The sequence below is a fragment of the Cetorhinus maximus genome, chromosome X (genome assembly GCF_964194155.1).
Source record: "Cetorhinus maximus chromosome X, sCetMax3.hap1.1, whole genome shotgun sequence".
Lineage (NCBI taxonomy): Eukaryota > Metazoa > Chordata > Chondrichthyes > Lamniformes > Cetorhinidae > Cetorhinus > Cetorhinus maximus.
The window spans coordinates 10,355,882-10,370,870 of NC_135917.1; the positions used below are offsets into that span (position 1 = coordinate 10,355,882).

General features: G+C 47.5%; 1 protein-coding gene across 3 annotated transcripts in view; it reads right to left on the reverse strand.

Annotated features, from left to right (window-relative positions):
• Positions 1-1,191: 1,191 nt before the first annotated feature.
• The window catches only part of LOC144672739 (activin receptor type-1-like), a 48,053-nt gene continuing 34,255 nt past the window's right edge, over positions 1,192-14,989 (reverse strand). For all 3 annotated transcript variants that reach the window (XM_078534701.1, XM_078534702.1, XM_078534704.1), the window contains 2 exons: positions 8,567-8,697; positions 1,192-4,783 (listed from right to left, as the gene is read on the reverse strand). In XM_078534701.1, coding sequence (XP_078390827.1) covers positions 4,640-4,783; positions 8,567-8,697 — 275 coding nt within the window. In that variant the 3' untranslated portion in view covers positions 1,192-4,639. The remainder of the gene's footprint in view (positions 4,784-8,566; positions 8,698-14,989) is intronic.

The following is a 14,989-nucleotide window of genomic DNA, read 5'->3' on the forward strand; positions in this document are numbered from 1 at the left end:
CCCCTGGCTGTGGTTCATAGGTAAATAGGAACAGGCAGAGGCCATTCAGCCCCTCAAGTCCATGCTGTCATTCAGTTAGCTCAAGGCTTATTTGTATCTTAACTCCATCAACCTTAGGAATCTCTTAATGCTCTTAACTTACTTTTCAATTGAGTCCCAGCCTCAATAGATTTTTAAGGGAGAGAATTCCATATTTGTAAGATTGTGCTCCCCTCGTTCTGAATGGGCCTTTTGTCACTGACGGGTCTCTTCCAACCCACCGTGCCACTCAAAAAAGTGGCACCGATAACTGCCCGCTTGTCAACAAATCTGGTCCCACCAGGGGAAGTGCGTTTAATTGATGAGATGCAGGCGATTGCTGTGAGTCTGTTGCACGCTCATTCACGTTTCCTGTGTGGAGACTCGTTTTTTTTCAGTGACCACGATGATCTGTATGTTTTGTGTCACAGTGCTGATTAAAGGAAAATAAACTTTGCTAAAATAACTTACAGCGCTCGCTGCATCACATCACTGGCTGACTGTGGAAAAGCCAGGTCTTTGGGCAAACAATTGTTCCATTCGCAACGTCCTTCCTCTCTGACACCGACCGAGTGCCTCCTGAAAGGCCACAGAAACAACACCCAAGGACATTCTCTTATTCACCACGTTCGTGACCTCCTCAAAAAATGTGACTCAGCACGTTCAAAGTGACTCACCCTTTACAGATCCACGCTGAGGTTCTCCGATCAGCTCAGATTAGGCCGAATGCTCTTAGCAACTCTGTTCCTAGTAATGGGGTGGGGTGGGGAGGGCTCTCTGAATCTGTCTTTATTTCTCATGGAAGGCTTGGGGAATAAAAAAAACAGTCAACAAGTGAACTCAGGAAAGCATCCGGGAGTTGCCACCTTCATCAGCAGGATGGTCCCGCATCTCCCGTTTGGAAAAGCCAAAGACTGGAAGAGGGAAAGACTGAGGGAGGCGAGGCACTCCACTGGTTTGTCTTTCTTTGTGCAGAACAGTGCTCAAGTCCAGACCATCTTACTCTCCCCTCTGTATTGGGGATAAGAGTTGCAGTACTGGTATCTATGGACTGGGATCTGCCACCTCAGAATGTGGGAGCATGTGGGAGGAGGAGGGGGGGTCGACTAGAAAAGGAGAAATAAAATCACTAAACAGAGAGAGAAAAAATAAAGTGACAGACACATATTTCTCTCTTTTGGATTTCATTTGCTTTATTATTTCTCTGAAAGTGCACTTAATGAAGTATGCTTCATATATGATAATTATGGGATTAATTGGAATAACATCAATGCAAACAAAATAGATGTGTTTTTATTTTACATAATCTCTCACTGGCATCATCACAGAGCACGAAGAATGTACAAAATGTCTAGAATGAATTGATTTTTCTTGCTAAATCCCATAAAAACCTTTTTTAAACCTGTTCCCCAGTTTCCTACCTCTGATCCCAAAGCCAGTGATTGTTAGGGTCCAAAAACTGTGGAGAGGGTACCATAGACCAAGACAATTCAGTCATCACCTGACTTCTACACACACCGTCACTCCCACACACACACACACACACACACACAGTCACTCTCACACACACACTCATTCACCCACACACACACTCGCTCTCACACATACACACACTCTCACGCACACACTGTCACTCTCACACACACACACATTCACCCACACACACACTCACTCTCACACATACACACACTCTCATGCACACACTGTCACTCTCACACACACACTCACTCACCCACACACTACACACTCACTCTCACACAGACTTGCTCACATTCACACACACTCACACACTGCCATTCTCTCACACACACTATCTCACACACACACATACACCCTCACTCTCTCACATACACACACACACACACAGGCTGGAATTTTATGGGCCCTTCCCCAAAAATGTAGCGAGCCATTCTAAAATCCATTGTTCCGACGGGAATGTAAAATCCCACTGGAGTAAAATTCCACTCACGCACCCACACACACACATACTCTCACACATTCACTCTCACACACAGTCATACACACACACACACTCACATATAGTCACACACACATACACTCTCGCTCTCTCACACACACATACACTCTCGCTCTTACACATACACTCACGCACACACACTCTCACGCACGCTCACACTCACACACACACACTGTCACACACACACACATTCACTCTCTCACACACACATACACTCACACGTCCGCTCACACTCATACTCACAAACACACACTCACACACAGCCACTCACACACACATGCACTCACTCTCAGGCACACACATACACTCTCACACATACACACACTCACACCCACTCTCTCACACACACACACACTATCACACTCATACACACATACATTCTCACTCTCTCACACACACACCCACAGATACGTACACGTACACACACACACACTCACACACAAACACACTGTCACAGTTCCCACACAGATTCACTCTCTTGCAGTCACACACACACTTACAGTCACTCACACACACACTCACACACACACTCTCACACAGTCACACTCACATACACACACAGACTCACATACACACACAGACTCACATACACATACACTCTCACACAGTCACACTCACACACTTACAGTCACTCACACACTCTCACACAATCACACTCACATACACACACACACAGACTCACATACACACGCAGACTCACATACATACACACAACAGACTTGTCAATTAGAAAGGCAAGCTCATTAATATACAGCATGAAATATGAAAAGAAAATAATTAGTCTTTCTAAATATCCTAACTCTCTCTCTCACACACACACACACAGTCACATTTACACATGCACAAACACGCATGCTCAGGGGTCACTGGATAGTAATGCGAAGTAGTTACCTTGGTTGCTTTCTACATCCCTCCACTCCTGCACAGCCACTTGTTGGGCCCCCGCCAGCTGCTATTCCAGCTCCAACCAGCTAAATCTGCACAGACCAGGAACCGAATCTGAGTGACCTTTCGGTCTGTATGGCTGAGGACATGCCAAGTTTTGCCTTTTACTAGGCTACTGGAGGAATCCTCGAGTAATCCTGCTCACCTTTCGAAATAGGCATCGGTACTGACGTGAATGTTTTGTCTTCCTTATCTCCCCTATTTCTTTGCCTTTTTCTCCTCTTCTGGAGACAGGGAGTCACAATGGGCTCCAACTCCAAGTGGACTGGCACGGGGTACCTCTGGCACCCATGGACCCAGACATGGCCATCAGTGCGCTCTGGTAGAGGAGGGGAGGAAAGTTGAGGAACAACGCCCATCTTACTGAAACAAACAGGGTTGGGAAACACTGTGCAAAGCTTAGCCAGTGTCTGCCCCTGGGGCCTGGCCAAGTTGGCCATTGACAGGTCCAAGATGGACACAGCCCATGGGAGGGGTGGGGTGGTGAGGTCACTCCAATTGCCTGTGTCTCTTCTGAGGCTGCCCGTACCTGGAGAGGGAATGGGAGCAGCTCATTGATGGGCACGAGAGGGCAATAGGGCATCATATTGAGATGAACAACATGGTTGTGATTTTGGTTAACAACTTTCCTATTGTTTGGATGGAAAGGACGTTTACACCTCTGCTCCCTCCGCAGGTGCTGACTGGCCTGTAGAATGCTACCCCCAAAGTGTACTCGCATTTCCAGGCCGAAATCCAGGTGCAATGCCGAGGATTCCCTCCGCATATTTGCTTTATCTTGAAGAAAGTGTTTCAAAGCTAGCCTCAGACCAGTCGCTGTCTCCCACTTCCCCATCTCCCAGATATTAGTCTTCGCTCCACCCTTCCCTCACCACCACCTCCCCCCACCGCCCTCACTTCCCCATGTACGAATCTGATGTGCCCTTTGGTCCCCTCCTCATGTCAGGCGGGGCTGAATGGAAGCAAAGTGAATGAATGAATCGAAAGGTGCTGATTTGCTTTGGCGATATTCATCTTGATGTCACACAGACACAGACCTGCAAAGCAATGCAGGTGACAATGGTACAAGTTCCAACAGGTAAATAAAATCACTGTGAAGTCTTTGGAACTCTTGTTCAGTCCACATCGCTGTTCATGTTGTGCACGATCGCTCTGTAAAACGCCCGCGTGTGTCCTGAACATTTAAGTGCGCCAAGCTGTCAGCGTAAGGTGAAGCCCATAATATTCCGCTCAAATATGATTGGAGCTCTTGGTTTATTGGGTCCTGGGATCTCGCTGTGCAGTGCACCATTCCAACACAGCAGCAGGGGACGACATTTAACCAACCTCACTGCACGTGCGAACTGCTCCCAGATGGTTCCTAAAGGGCATGGAAGCAGGACCATCATTTACCCAGTCCCAACGGCCTCACAGGCAAATGTACAGCTTCACTCAACATCTCCCGTGATGAATGGCGCAACGCAAAGTCCCAAAAACTTTCTTTATCCTGACATGCTGTTGAGTTCACAGATCTAGTTGAGGTCAATTCTAATCAGAACCCACACACAGTTAAAGCCAGCACTGCAGAGTAGATGCTTGAGAGTGTTTATATTGCAAGTTAAAAAGGACATTAGACAAGGTCGTGGTGGATTAACCGGCAGGTGCCATCTGAGAAGATTTAAGAACTGTTTTTTCTTTTGAGGGTTGAGCTTAGAAGAGCTAGCAGTCTGGTTTGAGTTTGTGCAACAAGTTGTCTGAGTTGGCGAGAGCACCCAGGGTCTTTTTGATACGGAGAGCAGTCAGCCTGGCAGCTGGGTTCTGGTACCAGGATTCCTTCATCAGCTTGGCAACAGAGAACAGGATCTAAAGAAACCAAGCAAACAACAGCATGAGCTCAAAGACAGAAAAGGGGCCTTTGATGTTGTCCACAGTCGATTGTTTCTTTTTACAGGATAACAGCAATATTGGGAGAGAGAATCCAGAAGTTTATTCCGCTCAGCCACCTAGTGGCCAGAAACTGTAACTGCTCTGTGATAGTTGACATAGCAATTTGCAATAAAAGAAAGACTTGCATTTATGTCACAACCTCAGGACATCCCAAAGTGCTTTCCAGCCAATGGGGTGCTTTTGAAATGTAGTCACCGCTGCAATATGGGCAAATGGGGAATCCAATTTGCGCACAGCAAGCTCCCACAAACAGAAAATGAAATAAATGACTAGATCACCTGTTGTTTAGGTGTTGGCTGGTAAAGGTTGACAGAAAAGCATAATAAAGCGTGAGCATTTGGGGAGGACAAATGTGGCAAGGGAGTATATAATAAATGACCAGAATATTAAATGTGTAGAGAAACAGAGGGACCTTGGAGTGAATGCTCACAAATCCCTGAGGGTGGCTGGATAGATGGATAGGGTGGTTAAGAAGGCATAGGGAATAACCTCCCTCTATTGGCTGAAGTCTAGAGTATAAGAGTCAAAGAAGTTATGCTAGAACTGTATAAAACACTAGTTATACTGCAACTAGAGTACTACATACAGTTCTAGTCACCACATTACAGGAAGGTTGTGATTGCACTTGAGATGGTACAGAGGAGGTTTATGCAGATGCTGCCAGGAATTGAGAATATTAGCAATGAGGGAAGATTGAATAGTCTGGGGTTGTTTTCTTTGGAACAGAGATTTAATTGTGGTGTATAAAATTATCAGGTTAGCAGAGAGGTCAATAGGTAATTGGATTAGAGGGGGGTTGAGGAGTAATCTTTTCACCCAGAGGTGGCGGGGATCTGGAACTCACTGCCTGAAAGACTGGTAAAGGCAGAAACCCTCATCACGTTTCAAAAAATACTTGGAGTGCTGTAACTCATAGGACTACAACGTGGGATTAGGCTGCATAACTCTTTGATGGCCATAACAGGCTCCTTCTGTGCTTTTTATAAATTCATTCATGGGATGTGGGTGCTGTTAGTAAGACCAGAATTTGTTGCCCATCCCTAATTGCCCTTGAACTGAGTGGCTTGCTAGGCCACTTTGGAGGGCAGTTAAGAGTCAGCCACAATGCTGTGGGTCTGGAGTCACATGTAGGCCAGACCAGGTAAGGATGGCAGATTTCCTTCCCTAGAGAACATTAGTGAACCAGATGGGTTTTTACGACAAAAAATGATAGTTGTCATGGTCACCGTTACTAGCTTTCAATTCCAGATTTTATTAATTGAATTTAAATTCCCCCAGTTGCCGTGGTGGGATTTGAACCCATGTCCTCAGAGCATTAGCCTGAGCCTCTGAGCAGTGACATTACCACAACTCAACCGTCTCCCCATAATTTGCTTACATAAGCACAGCTCACTTTTTATCTCCTAATTGGTAGGAAGTAGACTCTGATTGGTAGACGCATTACATTTAAAATGTAAACAAAATTAAAACTTTGAATTTAAACAAAAACTTGGCAGTTAACTGTTCCCTGGTGCATTCTCCACTGCAACACCTCTATCAACCAGAGTCCACTTGCCTACCAATCAGCACTCTCTTCTCATGCAGTATAAATTGTTGTTCCATTTAGATCTGGTATTCCTCTTGAAAATGGAGTGGGGCTTATCCAGTGGCTCGCCTGGTAAATGCACTTCCCATTGTGGAAATGAGTCATACAGACCCAGGGAAGAATCACTTTGCTGCATTCAGAACATGCACTTGTGATTTTGCAACATACAGTGATCAGTGTTCCACCCAGTACAGCCTCGGGTTCAATTCCCAGGCGAGGGCTGCTTGCAACCGGGACAGCAGTAGGGGCACTACAATTGGTCACTGTCCTCCTGGGATCATCTGGGACTCTCCCTCCCAATTCCTCACCACTGACGCTTGCTGCAAAGTGCCCGCACGTAGAGATTGGCAAGAAATGGCAGTGCCCACTGAGGCCGAATAGCCAGTCTTCCATGTGACATGGCTCGGGCATGAAGAACAACCTGTTGAGTGCGGGACGATAAGGAGGGCAGCCAGCGGCCACAGGATTCTTCTCCAATCAGGAATCAATGCCTCCAGGAAAGGGGGAGATGGAATGGGAGAGGGAAGCAAACCTGGATGTGTCGAAAGGCGTGTGCTGTGGTTATGACAGAAGGTGGTGGCACACTTTGTGGTTAGGAAGGTCAGAGAGAGCAAATTCTGATGAATCCCATTCAGAGTTGTCATCAGCCAGGAAAGCCAGTGTTGACATGGAGGTGATAAATGCTTACATTTCTGTCTGGCATTATCATTTAATTTGGTGTCAGGCATGACTCAGTGCAAAACACACTCTCACTTCTGAGTCAGCAGGTTGTGGGTTCCAATCCCACTCCAGAGAGTTGAGCACAAAATCCAGGCTGACACTCCAGTGTAGTGCCGAGGGAGTGCTGCACTGTCAGAGGTTCTGCCTTTTGGGTGAGATGTTAAGTAAAGGCCCCCAACTGCCCTCTCAGGTGGGCATAAAAGATCACATGGCTCTGTTCCAAGAAGAGCAGGGGAGTTTTTCCAAGGTGTTCTGGACAATATTTATCCCTCAACCAACGTCACAAAAAAACAGATGATCTGGTCATTATGATAATGCTGTTTGTGGGAGCTTGCTGTGCGCTATTTGGCTGCAACGTTTCCTGCATTACAACAGTGACTACACTTCAAAAGTACTTTATTGGCTGTAAAGTGTTTTGGGACATCCTAAAGCCATGAAATGTGCTGTAGAAATTAAGCATCTCTTAATTTTAATTAGTGAATAGAGTTTCAATGGAAATAGACAATGTGGCATGGACAGTTCAGTGACACAAAGACTGTGAGGCAGACTGTTCACAACCTCGCTGTCCTATATGACCCTCAGCTGAGTTTCCAACCCCATGTCCTCTCCATCAGCAAGGCGGGCCTATTTCCAACAACATCATAACATAACATCACCCGTCTCCACCCCTTCCCAGCACATCTACTGCCGAAACCCTCATTTGTGTCTTTATTACTTCCGGACTTGATGACTGCATTCCGACGCTCTCCAGGCCGAACTCCCATTGTCATAAGAACATAAGAAATAGGGGCAGGCGTAGGCCATTCGGCCCCTCAAGCTGCCCCTCTGTAAACTTGAGCTCGTCCAAAACTCTGTTGCCTGTATTATAACTCACCCTGAGTTACTCTCAACCTTTAGCTCTGTGCTTTCTGACCTATATTGGCTCCAGCCCAGCAAAGGTTTGATTTTTAAAATTCCCCATATGCTTAAATCCCTCCATGGCCTCGCCCTTCCCTATCTCTGTAATCTCCTCCAGCCCCACAACCCTCTGAGATATCTGCGCTCCTCTAATTCTGGCCTCTTGAGCATCCCTGATTTTAATCGCTCCACCATTGGCGGCCGTGCCTTCAGCTGCCTGGGCCCCAAGCTCTGGAATTCCCTCCCTAAACCTCTCCGCCTCTTTTCCTCCCCAAGCTTTTGGTCACCTGTCCTAATATCTCCTGATGTGGCTCACTGTCAAACTCTGTCTCCTGTGAAGAGCCTTGGCACTGCATCAAGGGCGCTATATAGATGCAGTTGCTGTTGTCAGTGCATCACCAATTGTGTCATCGCGGACTTCTGTGTGCAAGCTGGACTTTACCAAGATGACAAGGCCCTTTTAAAAACAGGGAACCCGGGAAGAAACAGGCGCATACCGGATCGGAGAGCCATCTGTTGGGAATGTTGGGTCTCTGATGATCGGTGCAGACAACTTTCCTCATGTCCTCAAAGCTGGGGTCAGTGGGAACCACATCGTAAAATGGAGGTCTGTACTCTTCTGTGATTCCTGCATTCAAAACAAGGAGCAATGAGAGTGGCTTTAATTAATTCCTGAAAACTTGTCACTGCTCTCATCTTGTGAACGCTTGCATCAGTAATACCTAGCAAACCTGCCAGCCATGAGTTCAGTCGCACGCTACCTCATTAAATGCAGTAACTCTCACAAGAACACTTAGAAAAAAGTCTTGATTTCTTTAGCACCTTTTATGACCTCGGGTCTTCCCAAAGCACTTTACAGCCAATGAAGTACTTTTGAAGTGTAGTCACTGTTGTAATGTAGGAAACGCAGTAGTCACTATGTGCACAGCAAGCTCCCACAAACAGCCTTGAGGTAGTGGCTGAATAGTCTGTTTTTGTGATGTTGATTGAGGGCTGAATATTGGGCAAGACACCGGGGAGAACTCCCCTGCTCTTCTTCCAAATAATGCCCTGGGATCCTTTATGCCCATCTGAGAGGGCAGACACAGTGTCATCTGACAGTGCAGCACACCCTCAGTACCGCACTGGAGTGTCAGCTTGGATTATGAGCTCTTGCTCCTGGAGTAGGAACTTGAACTACAACCTTCAGACTCAGAGGTGAGTGTGCTACCCACTGAGCCACAGGTGAAATCCTTGCTGATGTACCCCAGGCCCTACAATTATGTTCCCTTCATATCCCACCCTCTCTGTGAAACACAACTCTTACTGATGCACCTCATCCTCTGTATTGAGTGACCTGTTAGTCTTCCATGCATTAGCTTATCTCAGTTGGTAGCATCCTTGAACGCCACCCCAGGTCTTGAACCCACATAATCCAGGTTGACTTACAGTGCAGCATTGAGAGAGTGCTGCATTGGCAGAGGTGCCATCATTCAGCTGGTATTTTGAGCTGAGGCTCTATCTGCATGGTTCAAATTGATTATTAAAAATCCCATGGCACTATCTGTAGATCAGGGAGTTCTCCTGGCATCCTAGTCATTGCATATTTTACATACCAGGGAGGTGGTGGCATAGTGGTATTGTCACTGGACTAGTATTCTAGAAACTCAGGGTAATGCTCTGGGGATGTGGGTTCAAATCCCACCACAGCAGATGGTGAAACTTAATAAAAATCTGGAATTAAAAGTCTGATGACTTTTAGCCGATTGTCATAAAAACCCATCTGGTTCACTAATGTCCTTTAGGGAAGGAAATCCTGTCCTTACCAGGTCTGGCTGACATGTGACTCCAGACCCACAGCAATGTGGTTGACTCTTAAAATGTCCTCTGAACAAGGGCAATTAGGGCTGGCCTAGCTAGCGATGCCCACATCCCATGAATGAATAATAAAAAAAATCTCAGGGAAATGCAGAGATGACACTAATTTCTTAGTGGGCAAGGGGTTTATTTACAAGAGTTTTAAAAATACCTCTGCAATCGCAAAATGTCTGCATTCATGCTTATCCCAGACCTGACTTCTAGTAGCTTCTGTGGTGTCTGTTTACTTTGCTCTGAGTCCACACCCAGGCTTAACCAATCAAGCACAGTGAGCATAGATCAATTACCAGAGTCTCATAATCAAATGCAGGAAAATTAAACTATTGAACACAGCAAGTATTTTCCTCAGATGGAACAGCAACAGTGGTGCGAGAAGTGCCCAATATGCTTCTGGGCTGGAGAGAAGGACAACCAGCCAAGTTCCTGCCTTAAGTGTTTGGCTGAGAACTGGATGCAGATAAGCAGCGATGCCCCCATGGTTGAATATCTTGCTGTCACTTGAGCGAGTGACTGGTGGAACCTTACCTACCCCAGCGATGAATCAATAGCTACGGGAGAGGAGGGAGGGAAGGACAATGGAGGACTGAGGAGAAACCATACCGGTTCTCTCAAAAAAAAGCCCCAATCAAGAGCACAGTGCAAACACTCCCAGGAATCACAAAAACTCTTCGATCGGGAATCAATGTCAAAAAAACTAGCTCTCTACACTTGGCCTCCCGTTCCTGAAAGAATTGTTTTGTTTCTTCATTCAGTGATAAGCAGCTTCCAAACCCGCACCCCATCCCCGAATAACTCACTATCTGGACTTATCATTTGAATAAGGTACCAGAGGTTGAGTGGCACCACATGTTTGGCGAAGACATCAAGACGTTTGCCCGTCCACCTCCTTCCTGTGTCTGGCCTGAGACTTAACCCATTCCCCGAGTGTCGCTTATATCAGCTAATCCAGGATTCATAACCCCTTAGACTCACTGCTACCCCCCACCCCCCTCCCAAGAAACAAAGCTATTGGATTTCAGGCTTTCCCATTGGATGTAGAGCTGGCGTGACACACCCACCAAAGCACCTTGATTTACCTTTGACCTTTGCTCCCTTGCACTATCACCCTTGGTAACTCATGCAAGCCAGCTCCCTTGACAATTTTGTCACTGCTTACCATTTGAACTGAATCGCTGAACAACAGCAACATGCATTTATAGAATGCCTTTAATGTAATAAGGCACTTCACAGGAAGTTATCAAACAAAGTTTGACACTGAGCCACATAAGGAGATATCAGGTCAGGTGGTCAAAGGCTTGGGCAAAGAGGTGCTTTTAAGGAGTGCCTTGAAGGAGGAGAGAGAGAGGCGGAGAGGTGTAGGGAGGACATTCCAGAGCTAAGGGCCTAGGCAGCTGAAAGTAAATCAACACAAAGATGGCAAGTCGCCAAAGGCAGTTAAAGATATTCCTGCAGTATTTTTGGCAACAAACTCACTTGCGTGACATTTTCCAGTGGCCTCTTCCGAAAGCTAAGCGCAGAGCGCCCCCCAATGGCTTAGTTGGCAAATGCACTGTTCCTTGTGGAATTGAGCCACACAGAGCCACAGGTCCACTGAAGACCTGGGTCTGGATTTTCGTCGCCAAGGAGCGTAGCAGGAGTTGGGAGAATTCCCAGGCCTACTCGCCCACCTTGGGAGAAAGTGCCGGCAAAGTGGGATCTTCTTTTTCAGGGATGCGGGGGAGGGTGGGGCAGTGGGGTGGAGGGGCTGGAGGGGGAGGCGGGTGCAGGCTGAAGTCGGGCCAACTGACCGAGGAAAGAGTTTGGAGGCAGCCACAGGGGCTGCTAGGTGCCAGGGTGGGCTGTTTAAAAGGCCCGCTTCACTGCTGTGGGCCTTTGTCCCAACTAAAGTAACAACAGAAAGGCCCTCCATTCCTCACCCCTCCCAAACACTCCCCATGCCTGCTCCATGCCACCTCATGCCCCCACGCCAGGCTATGGCCTCCAACCACCCCCCCCATGGCCCCTCATGGATCCTGTGCCAATCTATGGCCCTCACCCACTCCCGTGGCCTCTCATGCCCCCATGCCACTTCCATGCCCATTGACCTACTACAGACGATATAGAACCAATGAACTCTATAATGACAATAGGATGTGTAAAATAAAGCTTTAAAAGACAGTGAGTCATTCATTACTTTCCACCATGTTAAAGTCCTTTCATTACAGCCCAATAAAAGTGTCAATCATCCAGACCCTTTAAAGTTTCAATGGCTGAGACTGCAAGCACTTGAAACCTCTTAACCTTGTGTAAATAAACATTATGGAATTGACAGCAGAGATCAGCGAGCCAGAGATGTCAATCAAGCACAAAAACAAAAATACCTGGAAAAAGCTCAGCAGGTCTGACAGCATCTGCGGAGAGGGATACAGTTGACATTTCGAGTCCGTATGACCCTTCATCAGAACTAAGACATATAGAAATGAGATGAAATATAAGCTAGTAGAAGGGGGTGGTACAGGAGAGCTTGATAGGGGGCCAGTGATAGGTGGAGGCCAAGAAGAGACTGCCAAAGATGTCATAGACAAAGGGGTGTTGATGGTGGTGATATTATCTAAAGGATGTACTAATGGGGACATTAAGGGAAGCAAGCTAGTGGCAGATGGCCCTAGTGCGGGTGGGGTGGGGGGAAGGGATCGAAATGGGCTAAAAGGCAGAGATGAAACAATAGATCAAAATAAATTTAAAAATAGGAAGGAAAAGAAAAAATATAGTTGTAAAAAAATGATAAATTATTGAAAAAAGACCGGAAAGGAGGTGGGGATGGAGGAGAGAGTTCATGATCTAAAATTGTTGAATTCAATATTCAGTCCGCAAGGTTGTAAAGTGCCTGGTCGGAAGATGAGGTGCTGTTCCTCCAGTTTGCGTTGAGCTTCACTGGAACAATGCAGCAGGCCAAGGACGGACATGTGGGTATGAGAGCAGGGTGGAGTGTTGAAATGGCAAGCGACAGGGAGGTCTGGGTAATGCTTACGGACAGACCGAAGGTGTTCTGCAAAGCAGTCACCCAGTTTGCGTTTGGTCTCTCCAATGTAGAGGAAACCGCATTGGGAGCAGCGAATGCAGTAGACTAAGTTGAGGGAAGTGCAAGTGAAATGCTGCTTCACTTGAAAGGAGTGTTTGGGCCCTTGGACGGTGAGGAGGGGGGTAGTAAAGGGGCAGGTGTTGCACCTTCTGCGGTTGCATGGGAAGGTGCCGTGGGAGGGGGTTGAGGTGTAGGGGGTGATGGAGGAGTGGCCAGGGTGTCCCGGAGGGAACGATCCCTGCGGAAATACGCCGGGGGGTGAAGGGAAGATGTGTTTGGTGGTGGCATCATGCTGGAGTTGGCGGAAATGGTGGAGGATGATCCTTTGAACGCGGAGGCTGGTGGGGTGATAAGTGAGGACAAGGGGGACCCTATCATGGTTCTGGGAGGGAGAGGAAGGTGTGAGGGCAGAGGTGCGGGAGATGGGCCGGACACAGTTGAGGACCCTGTCAACCACCGTGGGTGGAAAACCTTGGCAATGTTTTCTCTGGGGTTCAGATGTTTCATCAGAGTAATGGATGTCTGGGCTCTCAGCCAAACCTCATTATGTATTCTTGGCTCTCTTTGTATTGCTAGGATTTGGTTCAGATGCCAAATATGGAAAGGCAGGCAAAAAAAAAAAATCAGTATACACTGAAGTGATTATTTAGTCAGTATTTTCTGTGAAGAGCAGTGAATTGAGGGTAGACGAGGGAGCAAGGGGGTTTATCAGGGACACAGCTAGTGCAGGGTAAAGTACAGTCACACCGGTTTCTCTTCCTTGCTGACATGTTTTAGGGCTGGATTGCTCAATCTTCCTGCTGTGGCTCAGTGACTCTCGCCTCAGAGTCAGAAAGTTGTGCAATTGAGTCGCAATCCAGCCAGTTAAACACAAAAGCCAGGCTGACCCTCCAGTGTAGCACTGCACTGTCGGAGGTGCCACCTTTTGGATGAGGCGGGTGGCGTTTGGTCAGGATTTGGGCACGTGCTTGGGGGTCTTGGCCTGAGGCTGGACTGAAAACTCCGATAGGAATGGAGGCTTGGAGGATGTCGTTTGAAGCAGAGATGTGTCCCCAGCTGGCAGGTCCTGGCTAGGTGGGGTGAAAGGGGGCTGAGGTTTGAGAGGGCAGGGCAACCTGGGAGGATAAAGACCTTGGGGAGGGCCCTCCGATGGGCTGGTGGGGAGGGGTGGTTGTGGGGACACCTGCCGGGCGTGGTTGCTTGGCATGGGCTTCTCCTGCTGCCAGTTAAATTCCATCCCACAGTTGGCTCATTGGCCACCTCCGCTGCTGGTAATATTGCAGTGGGGACAGGAGCGGGTGGGTAAGCAGGCTGCCCACTGGATTTAATGAGAACTCCCCCACCCTCCCACCTTAAATCCAGCCCCACAAAACTACCAGAACGTTGTAAAAGCCCATCTGGTTGACTAATGTCCCTCAGGGGATGAAATCTGCTGTTCTGATGCCGTCTGGCCTACCTGTGACTCCAGACCCACAGCAATGTGGTTGACTCTGAAATGCTTGGCAAACTACTCAGTTAAGGAAAACCAAGGATTGGGCAATAAATGCTGGCCTTGCCGGTGAAGCCCACATCCCGTGAATGAATAAAAACAAAACCTCAGCTTCTTGAGCAGCTGCAGCTCCTTAAATATCCCCAAAGGCAGTTACAGGAACTTCCCAGATCTGAATGACTGTCAACCACATTTGAAAATGCACTTAACTGGATGGCCTGTGTTGGTTTGATAGCTTTGCGGACAGCCAGCGAGACTTACAACAGCTGTGTCAATCTTAGCCCAGGCCAAGCATAAAGTTCCTTAAAACTGGTGACGGAAATGGGGGGCCAATTTGCACACAGCAAGCTCCCAGAAACAGCAATGAGATAATAACTGGACAATTTGTTTTTAATGATGTTGGTGGAGGGATGAATATTGGCCAGGGCACCAGAGAGAACTCTCCTGTTCTTCAAAATAGTGCCACAGAATCTTTCACATCCTGCTGAGAGAGGGCCTCTGTTTAACATCTCA